At 46.9% G+C, this 21,950-nt stretch overlaps 1 protein-coding gene across 5 annotated transcripts in view; it reads right to left on the minus strand.

Moving 5' to 3' along the window:
• Positions 1 to 17,568, minus strand: part of MMP24 (matrix metallopeptidase 24) — a 256,364-nt gene extending 238,796 nt beyond the window's left edge. Inside the window, exons 1-2 of one of the 5 annotated variants that reach the window (XM_059733328.1) lie at positions 17,412 to 17,568; positions 14,179 to 14,327 (exon numbers count right to left, since the gene is read on the minus strand). In XM_059733328.1, the coding sequence (XP_059589311.1) occupies positions 14,179 to 14,327; positions 17,412 to 17,513 (251 nt within the window). In that variant the 5' untranslated portion in view covers positions 17,514 to 17,568. Of the gene's footprint in view, positions 1 to 14,178; positions 14,328 to 16,753; positions 17,167 to 17,411 lie in introns of those variants that run through there. The other 4 variants (XM_059733327.1, XM_059733329.1, XM_014598384.3 and 1 more) reach the window with 4 other exon arrangements.
• Positions 17,569 to 21,950: the final 4,382 nt, after the last annotated feature.

Below are 21,950 nucleotides of genomic sequence, written 5' to 3' on the forward strand. Positions count from 1 at the left end.
TGTAGTTTCTTTTGAATAAAAGCTCCTGCTGACCTGACCCAAAAGTACTCTGTGTGTGTTTCCACGACAATTCCTGGTGCCGTGACTCGGATCCAGAACACAGGCTGAGGAAGGAGGACCGCAGGCTACCCCCCCCCGAACCCTGAGGCGCCAAACTTGAGAGGTAAGAGACCTAATTCAAAATCTCTATTGGGGTTTCAGAGGAGGACTGCCTGTAGGCTCCCAACTTGGCTGTGGTAACTGGATCTGAACCTTATTAAAACAGGTCAGTCTGAACCTTACTGCCGGCTAAAATTTTCTGTCTGGTAAAGGATCCCATTTTGTGTCTGGTAACGTACGTTTTAGGGAGAAACTGTTTGAGGCACCTTCATCCAACAGCACATCGGGCTTGTAGTTAATTAACTAAGGCGGTGTGGGGTAGGAGGTCTGGCTGACTGAATAAATGTGCATGTGTGTGTGTATTTAGAAATATGAGCCACTGACCAGGACTGAGACTACGGTTGGGCTCAGCCGCCCCAATTCTGCCTGACAGGGCAGTTTTGAAAGCAAGGGGGCCCAACTGGAACCTCGTGACCCAGTGGACAGGGCTTATTGAATGAATGTGTGTGTGTATTTAGAAACATGAGCCACTGACCAGGACTGAGACTACGGTTGGGTTCAGCTGCCCCAATTCTGCCTGACAGGGCAGTTTTGAAAGCAAGGGGACCCAACTGGAACCTCGTGACCCAGTGGACAGGGCGTCTGAGTGATTTTGTCTTTTCCAAACCCCTCGTCCCAGTAGCTTCTGCCGAAAGCAGGAGTGAAAGGATCCCTCTAGTGTTTCCCTCCCCATTTCCATTTTATGAGCCGGTGTCGGGTCAGAAGCCTTTTGTCTGGGCAGTGAAAAACTGCGGGGCAAGGCACTGAGCGGCCCAGACATCCTAAATAAGCCTCTCCTACGTCTCCCTGTGTGACTGAAAATGGGAACAAGTCAGTCTAAACAGGTTCCTGTCCCCCCTAAGGGGACTCCGGCGTACTTTATGTACACACACTATTCTCCCGAGACTTGCAAGTACCTGGATAAGTGGAACTGGTATACTAGGGATGATCCTGTGAAACATTTTCCACAGGAAGGAACATTTGATCAGGATAAAATAGTGCACTTGAGAGGGGCGTTAGAGTCCCGTGGATCCAAAACACCACAAAACCAGTGGGACGCGTTCTTTTATTGGTATGATGAAATGTCCAAAAGGCGGACAGAATCTCAAACTAGGAGCCTAAAAGACTCTCAAGAAAAATTAAAACAGCAGTTAAAAGCTGTTCGGGAGAAATTGGCTGCTCCCCCAAATTACACGCTGGCCACCGCTCCAATGTATCCAGCATTGCCCGGGGCGCCCCCACCACCGGAGCCAGCAGAGGATATCCTTGACCTTTGTTCGAACCCCGCTCTCCTGGGACTCCCACATCAGCAACAACCGGTTCAACATCAGGCTGCAGCCCAGGCTAGTGACCCATTAGCTGAAGCTCCTTCAGTAAATCCATCCACGGAGCTTAATAGTCCGGACTCATCCACCATATCTGCCACTCAATCATCACCAGTGTGGCAATTTACTCCTGGGTCACAACCCACCACAGGTGTATTTAGAAGAATGGGAATAGGCATGGAAAGATCTCCCATCAATCTGAGATCCCGAACTGCACAAGTTTACCCCCTAAGACAAATGCCAGGCATTGGCACCGATGGACAAAATATAGTAACTGTGCATGCACCCTGGACTCCAGGTGATCTCTACAATTTAACTCAAAAGTTCCCAAAAATCAGGGAAGACCCAGAAAAATTTCAGGAAGAATTGCAGACTGTTATAAATTGTTATAATCCAACATGGGCTGACATTAATCAGCTCATGCGATCCATTTTGCCCAAGGAGACTATGCTACGTCTGTACGCTGCCTGTACTTGGCCAGATCAAAACCCAGGGATTGGCCAAGACTTTATTGACAAGAGAAATGCTTTGGTTCAGGCAGTTCTCACAATTTGCCCAAAAAAGGCAGACTGGACCAAAATAAATACCTGTAAACAAAACAAAAATGAACACCCCAGTGACTATTTAGAACGCCTCAAACAGGCATTTGAACGATACTCAGGAATGGATAACCCAGTCGGAAATGCTAAACAAGCAATAGTGGCAGCATTCGTCCAGGGACTTAACCCTAAAATTGCTGAGAAAATTCAAACAGTAATTATTGGCTGGGAAACTAAAGATTTGACCGAAGTCCTTGCTGCGGCTAACCATTTTCATAACAAATTGGAACGGTGTAAAGACAGTGCCGAGTTTAAGTTAATGGCCTTACAGATTTCTCAGTTACAGGGTCCAGGTAGAGGAAGGGGACGAGGACAGAGAAGGGGAGGCCCGGGTAGATTCAGGGGAAGAGATAGATCCTTGAGCCCACAAAACCCAGGCTATGGGAACCAATGTCATTATTGCAAGCAAGAAGGACATTGGAAATCAGAATGCCCCAACCGCCCCGGCCAAGGACCCAGACCCCAGCCCCCACCTCCACTTCCTGTCAATTTTCCCAGTGTTGAATAGGACAGCCTGAGGGACAGTGACATCATTGCTCCTTTGCTTGCTACTGACCAATCTGGTCCGTTTGTTGAATGCCTTATTTCTGGTAAACCTGTCTCCTGTCTTGTCGACACCGGAGCGTCCCGCTCCACGCTAAAGGCTGCTGAGTTTCCTTTTCTACCTTATTCTCCTGAAACTGTAAATGCTGTCGTTATAGGCGGACAACCTATCCCACATCCCGTCTCTAAACCTGTCTCCATCTCTATTGGCCCTTTGTCTGAAAATCATGCCTTTCTTCTTAGCCCCTGTGCACCTGTCAACCTTCTTGGTAAGGACTTGCTGTGTAAACTGGGATGCGTGATTTATTGTAGCACAGATGGTGTTTACCTTGAGGTACCGGAACATAGGGAAACCGAGCTTGTGGCTTTGCTAACCCAGGAGTACTCTGATTCTGACACTTCCTTCTTGCAAGAGGAACTGTTGGCACGAGTACCTCCACAGCTGTGGTCCACCCATGCGAATGAAGTGGGGCACATGCTGAGTGCTGAACCAGTGCGTATCATCCTGAACCCTGCCAAGCCACTTCCTCGTGTCCCACAGTACCCCATCTCAAAGGAAGCTGAGGAAGGGATCAAGCCTGTCGTTTCCTCACTCCTTGAGCAAGGGATTATTGTCCCAATACGCTCCCCTTGCAACACACCTATCCTACCTGTCAAAAAACCTGGTAAAGATACGTATCGCTTTGTGCAAGATCTTCGAGCTGTAAATGCCGCTGTGTTACCCGCTTTCCCCGTGGTCCCTAACCCTGCCACTATTCTTTCCTGTATCCCTTCAGATGCTACATATTTCACAGTAGTGGATCTTTGTTCTGCTTTTTTCTCTATCCCCGTTCATAAGGATAGCCAGTATCTGTTTGCATTTACTTATCAGGGATTTCAATATACCTGGACAAGACTCCCTCAGGGATATACAGAGTCCCCAACCCTGTTTTCCCAGATCCTAAAAAAAGATTTGGATCCTATCACGTTCAAAGGGGGGTCCACCCTTGTTCAGTACGTTGATGATCTATTGTTAGCCTCACCCACTTTAGAGGCCTGTGAGCAAGATACTTTGACACTCCTCACAGCTTTAGCTCAGAAAGGCCACAAGGCCTCAAAATCTAAATTGCAGCTCTGCAAGTCTAAGGTACATTATTTAGGGCATGATATCTCAGCAGGAGAACGACACCTTTCCCCTAGTAGAGTTGAAGCTATCCTCAACATTCCCAAACCTATGACTAGAAAACAGATGAGGGGATTCTTAGGTGCAACGGGTTATTGTAGACAGTGGATCCTGGGTTATGCTGCTTTCGCAAAACCCTTGCAAGCATTCATTCATGATACCACCCCGGAACCCCTCCCTTGGACTCCTGAAGCCAAACAAGCATTTGTGGTCCTTAAGCAAGCCCTCACTCTTGCTCCTGCTCTTGGACTTCCTAATTATAAGAAACCCTTTACCTTGTTTTGTCATGAACGGGAAGGAATCGCTTTAGGAGTACTCACTCAGCTGCATGGTGAAAAGCATCGCCCAATTGCATATTACAGCTCTGCCCTTGATCCCGTAGCTGCGGGACTTCCTCCTTGCCTCCGTTCAGTTGCAGCTGCTGCCTTGTTGGTTGAAAAGGCAGATTCTCTAGTTTTGGGACACTCTTTAACCGTTGCAGTTCCACATGCTGTGATGGCCCTTCTGCTCAAGGGCAAAACTCAGCACATTTCCAATTCCCGTCTTACTAAATATGAGAAACTTCTATTGTCAGCTGCAAATGTAACCTTAAATCGCTGTTCAATTCTGAATCCTGCGTCACTTCTGCCTATTGCCTCTGATGGTGAGCCTCATGATTGCCTGTCTATCACAACTCAATTGTTAACCCCTCGAACTGACCTCAAGGACATTCCTATCCCGAACTCTGACCTTGTTTTGTTTGTTGATGGTTCCTGTCTTAGAAATGATGCAGGCAAATTAGTTGCGGGATATGCAGTATGCACTCAGTATGCTGTTTTGGAAGCCTATTCTTTACCCCAAGCTCGTTCTGCTCAAGTTGCTGAACTCATTGCTTTAACACGTGCTTGCATTCTTGCAAAAAATCAAACCACAACCATTTATACTGACTCTAAGTATGCTTTTGGTGTTGTTCATGATTTTGGACAAATCTGGAAACAAAGAGGGTTCCTCACTTCATCAGGGACCCAAATCAGTCATGGTTGTTATGTAAAAGCGCTCTTAGAAGCTGTTCAATTGCCTCTTGCTATTGCTATTGTTAAATGTAAAGCTCATGAGAAACCGTTTGATGATGTCACACGAGGAAATGATCTGGCAGACCGTTCTGCCAGAAATGCGGCCCTTTCTGGCCCACAGGCTCCTAACTCTGTTTTTGTTTGTTTTTCAGCAGACCAGTCTCCTTTGGCTAGCCTTTCAAGTCTGGCCCTTCTTCAAAATCAGGCCCCAAAAAAGGAAATAAATGACTGGCTGCGTGCAGGATGTTCACTGCACCCCGACTCTCTCTGGCGCTCCCCGGACGGCCGCCTGGTGGCGCCTAGAGAGCTTTTGCCACATCTTGCTCGTTTAACCCACTCTGTGGCCCATACGAGCAAAGGAGGAATGATTGCTACAGTACAAAGAAATTGGTTTGCCCCAAATTTTCCTTCCATGGCACAACAGTACTATAGCTCCTGTCCCATCTGCTTAGCTCACAACATTGGGCAACGGGTAAAAACGACACCCGCAGCCCATCCCCCTCCATGGGGACCGTTTGTAAATCTGCAAATTGATTTTGTGCAGCTACCTAAGTGCTGTTCTTATGAATACATTCTTGTTATTATTGATGTGTTCTCTGGATGGGTGGAAGCCTACCCATGCGTACGTGCTGATTCCATCACTGTAGCAAAGAAATTGCTCAAAGAATTCATCCCTAGATTTGGATTGCCTCTCACAATAGATAGTGACCGTGGCACCCATTTCACAGGACAGATAGTAAAAAACATCTGCCAAGCACTCAACATACAGCAACACCTACACTGTAGTTATCATCCACAGTCAAGTGGTGCTGTAGAACGTAAAAACTCTGATTTAAAAACGCGCATTTCGAAGATTTGTGCTGAAACAGGCCTCAAATGGCCTGATGCACTGCCCATTGCTCTTATGCACATTAGAAACACTGTTAACAGAAAACATGGCCTAACCCCTTATGAAATACTCATGGCACAACCCATGAGGATGCCAGCTACACCACCTGTTGCCCCTCACCAAATAGACCTACAATTAACTGATGAAACTGTACTAAATTATTGCAAGGCATTAATGAAGTATGCCAGGTCTGTTCATTCACAGGTCCAAGAAGCCTTACCTCAACCACCGGATGTTCCCTGTCACAACCTCGAACCAGGGGACTGGATCTACGTAAAGGTCTATCAACGGAAAAACGCACTTCAACCCAGATGGAGAGGACCTTTCCAGGTACTTCTAACCACTAATTCTGCTGTTCGTTGCCAAGGTCACCAAACGTGGACTCACGCCTCGCACTGCAAGAAGGTATCACCTCCATTGGACCCCGAAGCAGCTGTATTCCAACCAAGGTTGGGATCTTTCCCTGAGGCCAAGGACAAAGACCCTCAGGACCTCACTCAGGCAAGTGAGGAGCATCAGGGTGCAAGTGCTAGTAACCTCTCCCCTGCACCCAACACCTCAGCCCAGCCGGATTCATCAGTTGAAGAACGAAGATATCATCTTCGGCCTCGAAGAAAGTGAATGCTCCCATTCGGAAGATCACCACCTCGATCAAGACCAAGAGCCGACATTATCAGTCCTTTAGGTAACTTGAGCCCAGAGGACGAAGAAAGACTTTGGCTGCCATCCTGGGTTTGGCTGGTAGTGTTCTTTTTCTTACTGGTGCTGGTTATGTTTGTTGTTAAGATTCTTTGTCCCTCCTGTATCTAAAAATGGCACTGATATCCTTATATATCACACTTGGGTATCTCAGTATCACCCAAGGGGGGTGGGAGAAAAATTTGTATTTGCAGATCTCCCATGCGGTGGCTCAAGCTGGAAATAAAAGTGACTGCTGGATATGCTCTCACAGCACAGCACACCTACACCAAGGAATCCCAATGATCGGAGTACCAATATCCCTCCAGCAATGGGGAACAATAAACGGCGGCTTCGTTAGACACTACTCGTTAGCTGCCCATCGGTCCGCTCCTAAAGAATGGAGGGCCGCCCCTGCTAACTGGATAATCTCCCCAAGAGTAGAGGCGCCTTTCTGTTACAGATCCAACAACACCGGAGCTTATAATAAAGCCACACCTGTAGGACACTACCCTCATTGCCTAACTACTCTAGATTATAGCCCTAGTAGCACCAGTGGAATCCTGTTGGGTAATGTACCCTCTCTCAATTGTACAGGATTCATGGTCTACAACTTTTCTAAGGAACCTCATGTTGCTCTCATTGCAAACAGATCAGAATTTTACATTCACTCCAATTTTACTTCTTGTAATATATCTCGGTCCAGCAGAATAACAGCTGAACGTGGACCGTCCTATACGATGCATATCAATCGAAAGTGCCGGATAGGGCACAACAACTGTAGAGATTTGAGTACCCTTTCTGCCCCAGGCCTTTACTGGCTCTGCGGAAACAGGGCTCATAAAATCTTGCCCTGGAATTGGGTGGGGGCATGCACTCTTGGACGTGTTATCCCTGGTTTCGAAATGCATAGTGCAATATATCTGGAACAAGTGAAAAATTTCAACCATCACATGAAAAGGGCAGTTAACCCCTTAGCTACCAGAAACACAGGGTTCCATCGATTTGTGAGAACCTTCATACCGTGGCTTGGAGTAAGAGAATTGGAACTAGCCATAATTAACATTTCAGCCACAATGGAAGCTATGGGAAATGCCACTGCGGATGCAATTCAGGCTCTGCAAAAAGAGATCTCCCAGATCTCACAAGTAACTATACAACACCGCATAGCCCTAGATTACCTATTGGTATCCCAGGGAGGAGTATGTGCCTTAGTAAACTCCACCTGTTGTGTCTATGTCAATCAGGACATGCGAATCGAAACTGACATTCGCAAAATCCGAAATCAGTTAAGGGTCCTACATCAAGTGGCCTCAGAAAATACTGACTGGGGTCTAGAAGAAATGTGGTCTTGGCTAACCTCCTGGCTCCCAGATTTCGGGGCCCTTGGCAAGAAAATCCTGTATGGAATATTGTTTGTCTTGATAGTTCTGATAATGTTCTATGTCTTAATGCAACTGATCCTCTGCTGCGTGAAAGCCAGCAGGGGAAGCTTTAGCAAGGCAAGAAAACCCACAGCAGAGTCTAGAATAATGGTGTTACAAAAGTGTGAGCAGATTGAAAGAAAACATGAAAGGCTGCATGATGAAATAGAGGGGCTCATGAGAATGGAAATTTAAGGCTAAAGTGAGACTAAATAGTCTCAAAGGGGGGGGCTGTGGAATCAGAAAAAATATATGCCTTAAACTTTGATTATTTTAGTTATAAGATGACATAACCGCTTTGTGTAGAATTGCTGGCTCGGTACAGTAGAACAGATAAGGGCAAGTGTTTGTTCTTTGTAACTCTTCTGCAAATGCTTCGCTCACCGCGGCCTTGAAGGTAAAAAAAAAAAAAAAAGTATGTACAAAGTAGATTTCCAGGTGCAAGAAGGAGGTTTGTGAACTAACCCTATCTCCCCCATAATTCCCATCCTGATAACAGCAAAGAAATAATGAAGTAATATTATAGCCGCTTTTCATGCTAATTTCACTATATGATCACGTGAGTTGTAAGCGACTGTTAAAAAGTATATAAGCCTCCTGATTTTGCTCTTGGGGGGGGACCCCTTCCAAGTGCTTGGGAAATCCATGTCACTTTGGAACTCCCCCTACAGCTGTAGTTTCTTTTGAATAAAAGCTTCTGCTGACCTGACCCAAAAGTACTCTGTGTGTGTTTCCACGACAACGCTAAGCATTATAAAAGAGGTGCCACTAGCACCACCAACTCCCCTAGGTACTGATCTTCAGGAGAGGATTCAAGGTTGTTAATTCTGAATCGAGGAAGCTGCCTCCCTGAAGCCATGAGTAAGGTACCTCAAGTGTATGAGACTTGCTCATTCCCTCAGCATTTCTCTACTGCTAAGCTTTTGCAAACGCATACTGAGCATGCTTCCTTTAGGCAACTTCCTGCTCAGCATGGGATCCATGCTAGCCAGCACTCTCAAGTGCCTTATTCTGTACACCCCACTGCAAATGGAATGCTGGTGCCTAACACAGGGTTCCAGTTTCAGTTTTTCAAGCCAAGAGCCTAAAATTTAGGGCATCTATGTTTTAGGTGCCTAAAGCCAAAGTAATTTATTGGTCTAGGCTAACATATGCCAGAATATCATATCAAATCCTGGTACAAATAAGGGGTGCCTGTACACATGCAGGGAGGCTGTTCTGACACGCTGCAATTACAGTGTGTCAGAGCAAACTCTATTAACTGAGTCTGCTGGAGCATGCTAATTAGCATGCTCCAGCCAGCCTCTGTGGCTCATGTATCAGCATCCCCGTGCTTCAAAATGGCAGCAGGGGCACTTTAACTAAAGCTTGTTCAATGTGCTTTAGTTAAAGTGCCCCCACCACCATTTTGAAGCACAGGGATGCTGATACACGAGACACTGTGGGTGCTTTAATTAGAATGGCTCTCAGAGCCGCTCTAATTAAAGTGCCTGCCCCCCACCCCAGGAGCATAAGATAAATCTATACACAATTCTGATATGTGCAATCTTATTTGTATTTTGTTTTTCCCTCTGATCAAGCAGCTTTCTACTGGTAAATCACCAATATATCATGAAATTTATGATAGGGTAGTGTGACTTCTTACTATGTCCCCCCTGCCACCCATCACAGAGCCTGAGCTACTCACAGCAGGTGGCAGGGAAGCTGCAAGCAGCTACACTGAGGTCTGCAGAGCCCCAGCCTGGTTTGTTGCTGGGAGCAGGTGCATGTGTGCCTCTAGACATATTGTATGGGAACCTCAAGGGGCCTGATCTTTGCTGTGGCAGCGGAGCCCTGGCCCCTTCCCCACCATCTCCCCCAAGGTACACGTACTAAACCAAATGCCTCTGTGTGACACACTAGCACACGTGCCGGGGGTTGCCAACCCCTGCTCTAGAGTCATAGATTGTAGATCATCAGATCCAGTCCCCTTGCCTAGGCAGGAAAAGACAACTGGGGTCAAGTGACCCCAGCAAGGTGACTGTCCAGTCTCCTTTTGAAGATTTCCAGGGTAGGTGACTGCACCACCACTGGGGGGAGTTTATTCCAGTCTGGACACCCTGACTGTGAAGCATTTTTTCCTGGAATTGAGCCTGAAGTGGCCTTCCAGGAGTCTGTATCCATTGCTGCTGGTCTTCCCCAGAGGTGCCCTGGTGAACAGCTGTTCACCGAGTTCTTGATGTACTCCCCTGATGTAGCAGTAACCTGCTACCAAGTCCTCTCTCAGCCTTCTCTTTTGTAGGCTGAAGAGGCTGAAGTCCCTCAGCCTCTCCTTGTATGGCTTGTCTTCCAAACTTTATAGTTCTTTATCCACTCTAATAGGGGCTGACTAGCAATCCTACCAACCTAACTCAAGATGTAATCTCACTGGCTGCTTACAAGCATTAAAAACAAAAATCAAAAACAAAAACCTGGCACTTTACTTAAAATTCCACACACCCCTGAGCCAAGCCCAGTGCATGCCCAGAAGAGACGGTGTTAGCTGGACCCAGCTTGCCTATTGTCTATATAGATTCGGTGCTTCAGCAGGGCTTTTATGACACTTTTATCTAATAACTGATTGAATCAACTTTAGATAAAAGCTCAAAAAAACCCCGCTGAAGCACCCAATCTATACAGATGCTGTGGAGCCAGATCAAACTAACCTTTTGCCTCTTCCAGTAAAGCACTTTTTTCCCCCCACGTTTGTCAGCACCCACCTTTAGCAACATATATTGTGATCTTAGCCCCAAGGGAACTCAATTACTGAGGGCATAGGAACAAGCCGTCCTCATGTGCAGGAAGAATAGCAAGTGTGGTAAGAGACCAGCTTGGCTTAGCAGAGAACTCTTTGGGAGCTTAAGCACAAAAAGGAAGCTTACAAGAAGTGGAAACTTGGACAAATAGCTTAGGAGGACTATAAGAATATTGCTCGGGAATGAAGGGATGAAGTCAGAAAGGCCGAAGTGCAACTGGAGTTGCAGCTAGCAAGGGACATGAAGGGTAACAAGAAGGGTTTCTACAAGTATGTTAGCAACAAGAGGAAGGTCAGGGAAAGTGTGCATCCCTTACTGAATGGGGGAGGCAACCTAGTGACAGATGAGGAAAAGGCTGAAGTACTCAATGCCTTTTTTACCTCAGTCTTCACAGGCAAGGTCAGCTCCCAGACTGCAGCACCAAGCAGCATGTTTTGAGGAGGAGGTCAGGAGCCCTCAGCCGTGAACAGGTTAGGGACTATTTAGAAAATATGGACACATACAAGTCCATGGGGCCAGATGCACTGGATCCAAGGGGGCTGAGGGAGTTGGCTGATGTGATTGCAGAGCCGCTGGCCATTAACTTTGAAAACTTGTGGCAATCAGGGGAAGTGCCATATGACTGGAAAGGGGCAAATATAGTGCTCATCTTTAGTTCCCTGGATCCTTCTTTCCTTTCTTATAAACCAGTCAGCCTCACCTCAGTCCCCAGAAAAATCATGAAGCAGGTCCTCAAGGAATCCATTTCTAAGCACTTGAAGGTGATTAGGAACAGTCAGCATGTAGGATGCTGTTAAACCTGGCCAGTCCGATGGCCTCTATGATGAGATAACTGGCTCTGTGGATGCGGGGAAAGCAGGGGACACAATATAAGTCTTGCTAAAGTCAAGGTTCGATATGGTCTCCCACAACATTCTGGCAAGCAAGCCAAGGAAGTATGGGGTGTATAAATGAACTGTAAGGTGGAGAGAAAGCTGACTGGATTGTCATGCCTAATGGACAATAATCAGTGGCTCAATATCTAGTTGGCAGCTGGTATCAAATGACGTGCCCCAAGGGTCAGTTTTGTTCAATATCTTCATTAACAGTCTGGAAGATGACGGAGTGCACCCTCAGCAAGTTTGCAGATGACACCAAGCTGGAGGGTGTAGTAGATACGCTGGTGGGTAGGGCCAGGATTCAGAGTGGCCTAGACAAATTGGAGGACTAGGCCAAAAAAAAAATCTCATGATGTTCAACAAGGACACATGCAAAGTCCTGCACTTAGGACAAAACAACCCCAGGCACTGCTACAGCCTGGGGACTGACTGGCTAAGTAAAAGCTCTGCAACAAAGGATCTGGGGGTTACAGTGGACAATAAGCTGGATATGAGTCAATGTGCCTTTGTTGCCAGGAAGGCGAACAGCACACTAGATTGCATTAGTAGAAGCACTGCCAGCAGATTGAGGGAAGTAATTATTCCACCCTATTCTGCACTGGTGAGGCAACATCTGGAATGCTGTGTCCAGTTTTGGTTCCCCACTATAGAAAGAACATAGACAGGATGGAGAGAGTACAGTGGAGAGCAATGAAAATGGTTTGGGGGTGGGGGCACATGACTTATGAGAAGAGGCTGAGGGAACTGGCTTTATTTAGTTTGGAGAAGAGAAGACTGAGAACACATTGGATAGCAACCTTTAACTACCTGAAAGGGGGTTCCAAAGAGGATGGAGCTAAACTGTTCTTAGTGATGACAGATGGCAGAACAAGAAGCAATGGTCTCAAGTTGCAGCAAGGGAAGTTTAGGTTGGATATTAGGAAAAACTCTCACTAGGAGGTAAGTGAAGCACTGGAACAAGTTACCAAGACAAGTGATGGAATCTCCATCCTTAGTGGCTTTTAGGGCCCAGCCTGACAAAACCCTGGCTGGAATGACCTAGGTGGGATGGTCCTTCTTTGAGCAGGGGGTTGGATTAGATGACCTCCTGAGGTCCCTTCCAACCCTAATTGTCTATAATCCTATGCTTAAGCAAGAATGCACCCAAGAAGAAAAAACCCTAGTGCAACAAAGGAGCCACAGAAGGGTTATGGGTAATGCTTGAGTAACTATGAGCTTTTCTTTTCCAGGGGTGGTGGGAGGGGGGGAGAAGTCAGACTGACAGTTTGACCCTCATGAAATATTAATTATGCGTTTCCCCTAATCTACCAGTATTATGTTGTATTAAGATCAAGCTTCAATTACCAAGCCAATATCCTGCCCCCAGTCCTCACTAGACTCATCTATTCCACTGCATTAGTTAAGGTCAAGTAAGATAGACATAGCAGTGCCCACTAACCCTCCCTGGGGCAATATAATGAATATGAATAGCTCTATCCTAAGTCTCAGGCATGCAATTAAAACATATCAGATATTGCTACAGATCTAAGAGGGGGGGAAAAAAAGCAACTGACCAACATCTGGCAAATAAATCTAGTGGCCAATTCTTAGATATCATTGTTTAGTATAGTAATCCTGAACATCCTCGATAAAGGCTACTACAGTGGAGTCACATCTTACACGGGGGTTAGGTTCTAAACTCAGTGCGTAAGGCGAAAATCGCATATAGTCAAAATTACCTGGTCCTACCTTGGCGACTGGTGCCTCCTAGGTCTGGGGGGCACCCGGGGTCCCCCCGTGGCCGATCTGATTGCCGAGCGGGGAGGGCCCTCAGCGTGCTCCCTGGAGGACCTGGAAGTGGACTGGAATGGCGGGCGGAATTGCCCACACTATTTAAATTGTTATTTTTCTCTTTTTCTTTTGCCAAGCACGTATAGTTGAATTCGTGTAAGTTAAATGCGTATATGATGCGACTCCACTGTACTACCAGTACTACAGCTCTATGCAATCAAAAATGTAAGAAATAGGGGTGCCTATATATGAGCAGGGAGGCTGCTCCAATATGCTGTAAATCCAGTGCATCAGAGGAGACTCGATTAATTAATTATCCTGGAGTGTGGCAAGTACAGTGCTCCAACAATCTCTTGTGCCTTGTACATCAGCATCCATGCACTTCAAAATGGTGGCGGGGCGCTTTATCTAAAGTTTGTTCAACTAGCTTTAGAAAAAGTGCCCCTGCCACCATTTTGAAGCGCAGGGACACTGATACGCAAGATGCTCCAGACGCCCTAGGTTAATAATAACAGCAGTTCTTCACACAATGTCTGTGAATGCCCATACTCCACCCAACCACCTTCCTCATTTCTTTTGAACTGATTAGAAGAGATCTGTTTCTGGGGAAACAAACCAAAATAGATGGGGCTGTGGTTCCTTTTAAAATCCAAATGCACAAGGTCCCTAATGTTTACTCCCCCTCACCCCGCCACAAGCATGCGTCCTACATCACATGCATGTAGATTTGTGGGGCAAGCATTGCAAAGAACTACAGTTACTAGGACCTCTTTTTTCTACTTGCAAACAGTTCTGTTTTACAACAGGAAGAATCTAAAATGTGTCTTAATTCCCTGAAATACAGTCTCCAAGAAAAAACTTAGTTACTTCTAAGGATTTTGGCACAAAGGTTACATCAAAATGTGGCTAAAAATAAGAGGCACAAACTAGTTTAGATCAGTCTTACTCAATAGTCGTCTGATCCAACACTCCTGTGACTGGGATCCCATAAAACTGCTGCATAGTGGCAACTGCCGTTTGCATAGCTTTTCCTGATTGCAGAGCCGACATTCGACTGTCAGAGGGAAGCAAATAGCCATATGTTTTTAACCAACTCTGAAAAACAAAAGAAACAAAAATCATAAACTGCAATGTAGTCCATTCTTTAAATTTATATAAGCAGATGAAAACATCATCAAGATTTTTTTCCTTAGTTTTGGAAACATTAATTTTATGTAAACACTAACAACAGAAATTCATGGATCTTTTTCCTCTTTGGTGTTCCTTGTTTTAATTAAGCTTGGTAAATTGCTGTGGTAACTGTGAGGAGTTAACTGCCCAAGTTAAAATCAGCTGTGATGAAGGCAGGCTTTAAACAAACTTTCTATTAGATTTGGGAGGAGTCTTCACTGTGAAGAACTGTCACATATTTGGCCCATTAGTATACAAATCATAGTAATGCGTGTCCCATTTCTACAAATGTGCCAGACAAAGTGGGATATAAATCTAATAATAATGGTAATAATAATAATAATAATAATAATAATATGCAAAACAATTTCTGAATAAAGCTTACACACCTGCTTTCTCCACAGCCCCCTTAACTGTCCCTAATTACCCTGCCAATTACTAACCTCCTTGCCTGAGGACATCTCAGCAACAGGTACCTCCAGCACAGGTACATCTATTTATGCCTTTCCCATCAATAATAAACTGCCCTCCCATTACCTGCTTCTGTACCAGGAGGCAAGGAAAATAGCTGATGTATCTAAACAGCTCTCACAGAGACTAATGCAAGAGAATGTGTAACTTTTTTGTATGTATATTTTAACATGTAAAGAGTATTGTGTGGTTGTTTGTGGGACTTTGTTTTTTTCTTAAGTGGAAAATTCCATCCTCCCACTTCCCCCAGCAAAAATTTTGAAAACCACTTAAATGACTTGGGAACATAAGCCTGCTGCAGCAAGGAAGAAATAAAGAAAGTATGAACAGTACAATAAGCAACTGTCAGAGTATACCACTTTCTTCTTTAGGTGTTATGAGCTTTAATAACGTATTAAAAGAAGGATGATATGGTAACCTTGTGGATATTTTTAAAAGTTCTCCTCCCAAGGACAGGGGTCAGGAATGACATGAGAGGAAGCACAAAAGTATTTGTAGAAAAACCTGCTAAGCTGGATACTAAGACGCACATGGCTTCTCCCTGCCTCTCCATAAATATTTCAAATACAAAATGAATGAGTTAGGATCTTTCATCAACTATTTTCAAAGCAGAGATAACCAGTTTCATTTTGATGCAGTGGAAGAGGAAGGAATGAAGTCAGTATGAAGCTGACAAGAGCAAACCAGGAAAGTGATCATTGGAGCAGTGTTTTGAATGGATGCAAGTAGGGTAAGAGTTCATATCTCACAGCCAGAGAAGGAGGCTCAAGTAGACAAGGGATAAAATAATGACTCTGAGAGAAAAAGCCGGATCATAAATGATGTAAAGAAAATGTCAAGATTTAGACATAGCTGGGAAGGGGAGAGAGGGGGAGAAATTAGATATAGGGCTCAGTCAAAGAACAATAATGGCCCAGGTGACAGGGATGATGATGTTATTCCTGTTTTGGTAATACTGAATTTAAGATGATACCTTTGTGGATATAAAAGAAAGGTAAGCCAACATTTTATGGCTTGGATGGAAGGCAACAGGCTCAGAGTAGAGAGGTAACTTCCCAGGCCAGAGCTTTAAGTGTTAATTTCCAGATCTACTAGAGGCTTCTTGCGAGATCTTTAAGTCAAGACCAGATGTTGAAGACTCAGCTACCATTCAGTCCTATAAACAAGGACCAAGATTTTCAGAAAAACTTTAGAATAAGTATCACAATGGCACTCGCTGAGTCAGGGATACTTAAAAATCTGATTCCAAATGCAGATGCTGAGCACTTTAAAAGTCTAATGAAAGATTTCCATGCCACTATTCTCCATCTGTAGATTAGGGATATGTTTTCTTTAACAGAACTAGTTTGAATAGCCAGTTACCCCATGAAAACAGGATGGATTAATTTAAATCACAACAATTAAAATCAGTTATCTAAAGTATGATTTAAAGTAAAAGCCCCACTGGTATAATCTTTTCCATTTTCTCAAAAACGGCAATTTTTCTTGGTTGACATACCTATGAGAATATACACACATTCTGTTAAATGTTGTTAAATATGTACAGCCTGCCCTCATAGCTAGCAAAATGGTTATCAAATCTTGCGTAAATGAGTGAGTGCGTGCAGTGGCGTACTGAGGGGGAGGTGGGGGGACCAGGGCCCCCAGATGCCAGCCTGGGTGTGGGCACCGGCCAGGTCACAGCACCTCCCGCATTTGGTGTGTAGTTTGCCTGCCAGGTTGTAAGTTTCATTAGCTGATCTGGCCAGAGATTCTGGCCGCTGTCCACCCACACACACACTTTACAGGAGAGGAGGTTTGGTGCATCATTTTGCTAGCTAGAAGGGCAAGCTGAACACATTTGTTTAAGCTTCATGTTGAGACAATTTTACCAACTTTACATTTCTAGCATGTCAGAAAGTAGTAAGGCTGCTTTATGCACTAAATAGTTCAATTTTCCTCCTAATTTCCACTAAGCAGCCCCACTGAAACAGGTGAAGGAGCCAATCCAGGTGGGCTATGGGGATGATCCTGGACACCAGGGTTTCTCCTGGATTCAAAAGCCAAGTCCCAGAGGTTCTGTTTGGTGTGCTCCAAAGGCTGTCCCCCGCGTCCCCCGCTTTGCCCGGCGCAGGGGGAAGGCCCGGGCCCGGGCCCTTCTCGGGCGGCGGCCGCAGCGCTCGCAGATTTGTTTCCGTTTCAGTGGTGGAAAATCCGTTATTTCACGCGCGGCTCGACGGGGACGCGCGCGCTCTCCGCAGTGCAAACATAGCTGCTCGGGGCAGGGACGCGCGCACCGCCCGCGCCAGCTGCCCGCCCCCGGCCCCGCCGCGCCGCGCCGCGAAGGCAGCAGGGACCCATCGCCCCGGCCGAACCGGTCCCGCAGGCCCCGCGCCGCGCGCACGCAGCAGGCCCGGCCCGGCCCGGCCCCGAGCGGGCAGCAGCGCCCTGGGAGCAGCGACGGCCCCGCTCCGCTCCGCTCCGCCCCGCCCCAGCCCGCAGCCCTGCCCACGCCAGCCCCCCGCGAGGCCACTGCCGGCCCGAGCCCGCGGGACCCACCCGGCCGGCGCTCGGGCGGGCGGCGGCGCACAGCGGGGCGCACAGCAGCGCCAGCAGCGAGCAGGCCCCAGCCAGGCCACCGCTGCGGCGCGTCCGCTCCATGGCGCCGGCGGGGGTCGCGCCGCTGTGGCTCCGGCAGCGCCCGGCGCCCGGGGCACCTGTCCGACGGTGCCCACTGCGGCTGCGCAGAGCGCGCGGGGGCGGGGCGCGCGGGCAGGGGGACGGGGCTGTGGGGAAGGCGTGGGCCTTGGTCAGACCCCGGCGGCCGCGGTCGTTTTCGCCGCCTGTACGTCTCGCTGCGGCGGCCGGACCACAGCGGCCGGCAGCGCGGGCTGCTCCCCGCGCCCTGCCTAAGGGCCTGGTCTGCCTGGGGCTGATTCCAGGCCTCGGCTGCCCGTAACCCGGAGAGGCCGCGTTTCAGTGCCGCCTGCAGCCCCCGGCCTGTCTTAAGCCCCTGGAGACTGCCACGGGCGGCCAGGGCACGGCTCCGGCTCCGGCGGCAGGGCAGAAAGGAGGCTGCGGCGGGGCGGGCCCCCGGGAGCGCAGACCCACTTTCCTCGCACTGCTTTGCTCCTGTCTCTGAGCAGAGTATCGCTGGGCAGTGTTTGCTGGCTCCTTGGACTCATTTGAGGGCCACTGGGCACTGTCCTGTGGGCTCTGCTTGGTGGCCCCACTTGGCACTCTTCTTCTCATTATTTGTCCCAAGTACTCGGCTGTCACCTTTTCTGTAGCCTCCCCACCTGAGAGAAGCCAATAAGTTACTTGGCAGGCTTAAGCCCACATCCCTTAAGGCAGCACTTCCCAAACCTTTTCACCCCGTGGTACACTTAGATAAAAAAAAAAAAAAGCACCGTGGCACAACAGACACAGAGTGGTGTGGGTGGCACGTGGCCAGCCGGGCACAGTTGCGCTCGGCTCGGCTGCCAGATGGCATTTTGGCTTGGAGCCACGCTCCCCTTCTGTCTGTGACCACAGCAACAGCAGGTTGGGGGACGTGGCTCCAGCCCAAAATACCGCGGCACACCTGGACCTGCCTGCTGGCACACCAGTTGGGAAACACTGCCTTAAAGTGACAAATACGCCTGTAGCAAGTAGTGCCAGAGTGGGTGCTGCAAAGGAGGCAATGGGAGTGACCAGGGCTGCCTTTGCAGCCTCCAGAGTTAAGGTCTAGGCACAAAGGTCTGTGGCACAAAGGCCGCACCAGTGTCCTGGCCTAGAGGACTTCACTAGGTCCCTCCCAGCCTGGTTTTCCTACCATCCTAGGACAGGCACAGCTTGCACATGTTCCGCTTTCTACTCTGGAGCAGGATACTGGGCAAAGAAGAAATGGACCCAATTATGAGCTGCTTGATATGGGTCACTGTCTCCTAGACTCTGCAATGTTTGCTGTAAAAGGCTTCTCTATTCGGGTCCACTACATTCACAACCCATTAGGACCTCAAATATGGATTTAGTGAGAGTCGGCCCCAAGGAGTATATCAAAGGACTTGTACTGGGGGAGGGAACCATCTTCCAAGTGACCAATGCTTCTGTTGTTATCACTTCAGTGCAGCTGATTTAAATTCAATTTGAAGAGGATTGGGAAGTGGGTAATATTTAACATTGCCCATATTTGATGTATCAGTGGCTATAGAAAAAAGGAGGCTGAAACAGTATATCTGCCAGCTCAGATGCATCACCCTAAAGATCCCTCTGGAGAGTTACAGAGAAGCTGCAGGTCAAAATAGAGTGAACACCTCTAGATTTACAGACCTGCCAACCATGGTCAGATCTAGGATCTTGAATAGGGATGTGCAGATGGCATGTCACATCACATATAATATAACACCTATTTTCCTTCTCTTAAAGGTAAACTCAGTGCTTTACTAATACGCTAGGGGGGCTAGCACTATACTATTCAATTTAAGATCAAAATAAAAAAATATTACTACATTATATATAAAGTTTACAAAACTAAAAAAATTAAGGCGAAGATATTGTGTCATTAGTCCTGTAGTCACTATAGTTAAATGCGCTTCTTTTATTCAGATTCATAAAAAAAAATCTAGCCTTCCTGCGGAGCTTGATGGTGCCTCTAATACTTACATCACTGTCAATCATTTCTACACCTGAGTTAAAACTACCACATTGGAGTTAAGATTTTTGGCTAGAGCTAAAATAGTCTACAGAGTTGTGAAATAGAAAAGGGATATTACCAGGAATGGCTGACAGATAGCAAAATTGCTGAAGAAAGGATAGTTTGAACAGTGGAACATCAAGACCATTAAAAAGGAGATAGGGCTGTTAACATCTGTGCAGTGGAGACAGATTAGCAAGCTTCAGGGAGATGATAATAAGCCATGAAATCAATTGACTGTCTCAGCACTGCCTGAATAGAAAAGCCACTACTAAAGGTACACCAATACATCAGTCCATATCGTATCAGCACTAATAAAAGGAAAATCGATATTATTGGCAATTGGCTTTTTTGACTGATGTGGTCGATAATGTCCCTGATAAATGCCAAATGCATGCGCAGCTGCACATGCACACAGGCAGTCCAACAGCTTGGAGAGCAGCGTCTGGCTGGTAAGTCTGTTGGGGGCAAAGGCGGGGGTGGGGTGGGGATCAAGGCCCCTGCAGTGAGAGAGAGAGTGGGGCTGGGTGTGGGATGGAACCACGAGCAGCTTTTCTGGGGGGCATGGGTGCCACTGCACACATCCCAGGGGAGCCATGGGTGGGGCAGATGCACCTGGATCTGTGTGCAGGACAAGGGCGGGCTGCCACTGCAGGCCAGGGCTGAGCAGCTCCAGGGTCTTTCCAGCAGGGGAGGGCTGGGATGGGCTGAGCCTCTGCTTGGGGCAGGCACCGGCGGCACTGGGAGGCGGGGGCCCCCTGGATGAGCTGCTTGCAGCTTCATCCCACCCCCAGCCCCACTCCCTCTCTCACTGCAGGGGCCTCATTCGGCCCCCCACCCCTTTCCCACCACAGACTTACCAGCCGGACACTGGTCTCCAAGCTGCCGGGCTGCATATTGGCAGTCAGATCAGTATCAGCCAATATGATTTGTTAATAATTGGCCATTGGTTTCGGCCCAATCTTTATCAGCGCACCCCTAGTCACTACCTCTCCCAGGTAACTGGTTTTAAAGTTTGGTTGAAATAAGAATTGAAGTGGGTGTAACTGCACCCCTGCACCCCACTGGATCTGCCCTTACTGCTAACCTATGGTAGTTTTTTCCTTCTTTCAGGCTTAGTATGGAAAGAGAGTTTCTGATGCAGAGAATGGCTGTGATAAGTTAGACATTTTCCCAGGCAGAGGCTGCTGCTTTCATGTTTCTGCTCTTCTCTCCAGATCCTTGTGTTTCTGTAGGTGCTTAAAAAGTCCAGAAAAGAAGCAAGTGTCACTTGAAAACAAGCCAGAGTTCTCCAAACTAGGTTGGAGCCCCTTTCTTATCCTTAAGGCTATCACACTTGTCCTTTGGGATTCTCTGCAATGCCAGTGATATGTTGAGATTCCACTCGCCTTCAACTCTCTATACTCAGCCCACAATTCATACTAATTTGGGACAGAAAACATATGGGAGCTATCCCACCAAGTTTATTAAGTTTTCTTTACATACTGTGGCTTTGGATGCATCATGTTTGTTCCCTGCACTTTTTGTGTTTGTATATGTGCACTGCAGATATTTTGTAGTTACCCCAATTAGTTTTCCTCTTACATCTGTTTGTTGTACTGTGGTTCTCCAGCCAGGTAAATCAGAAGCAGACTTGTTCTCTTGCTGTAAGTATTGATACAGGGAGATTACTGAAGGAAGAGGTATCTTTAATCTAGCAGATGATGGCAGAACAAGATCTAATTAATGGAAAAATAAACTCACAGGTGAGAAGTATGGTGCATTATTTTAAGAGTGAGAATAATTAATTTTTGGAAAGAATTTACAAGGGATAAGTAGGGTTGGATCCCCTGTTACTTGCAGTCTGTAAATACAGATGATACATCTTCCTGTGAATTGCACTCTAGTTCAACCACAAATTCAGTCTGGATGGAGGAGGAGTCAATTGGCGTAAATCATAGGACTGTGCGGGAGGTCAGATTAGATGAGGATCAATGATAATTTCATCTGGCTTTAGCTCAGTTATCTTTAACAAGTAATGCTCTAAATTTGTCCGGGCCAGACACTGTGGAAAGCTCAGGAGTTACTCAGGGAAGTCCTGATTTTTGTGATCCCACTCATCCTGCCCCTGAACAAGACTACAGGAATCTTGTTATAGGAATGTTGGCTGGAGGGAATCATGGGGTTTTGAGAGTTTTAAACATTCCTGATTTTTCCACATTTCCTCATGACATGTTCATGAAATCAGGGTGGGACAAGGCTACAGATATGAAATTTCCAGAAATTTTGAAGCCATAGAAAAAAACTTTTTTTTCCCATTTGTTCTTTTAGACCCCCCCACCCCACTCCCTCCCCCAAAATTTTAGGAAAAACTGAAATATATGCAATACTTATTTTCTTAGCACCCTTTACAGATCTAAATTCACTTTGCTACTTTAAGAATG

The sequence above is a fragment of the Alligator mississippiensis genome, chromosome 9, assembly GCF_030867095.1.
Source record: "Alligator mississippiensis isolate rAllMis1 chromosome 9, rAllMis1, whole genome shotgun sequence".
NCBI lineage: Eukaryota > Metazoa > Chordata > Crocodylia > Alligatoridae > Alligator > Alligator mississippiensis.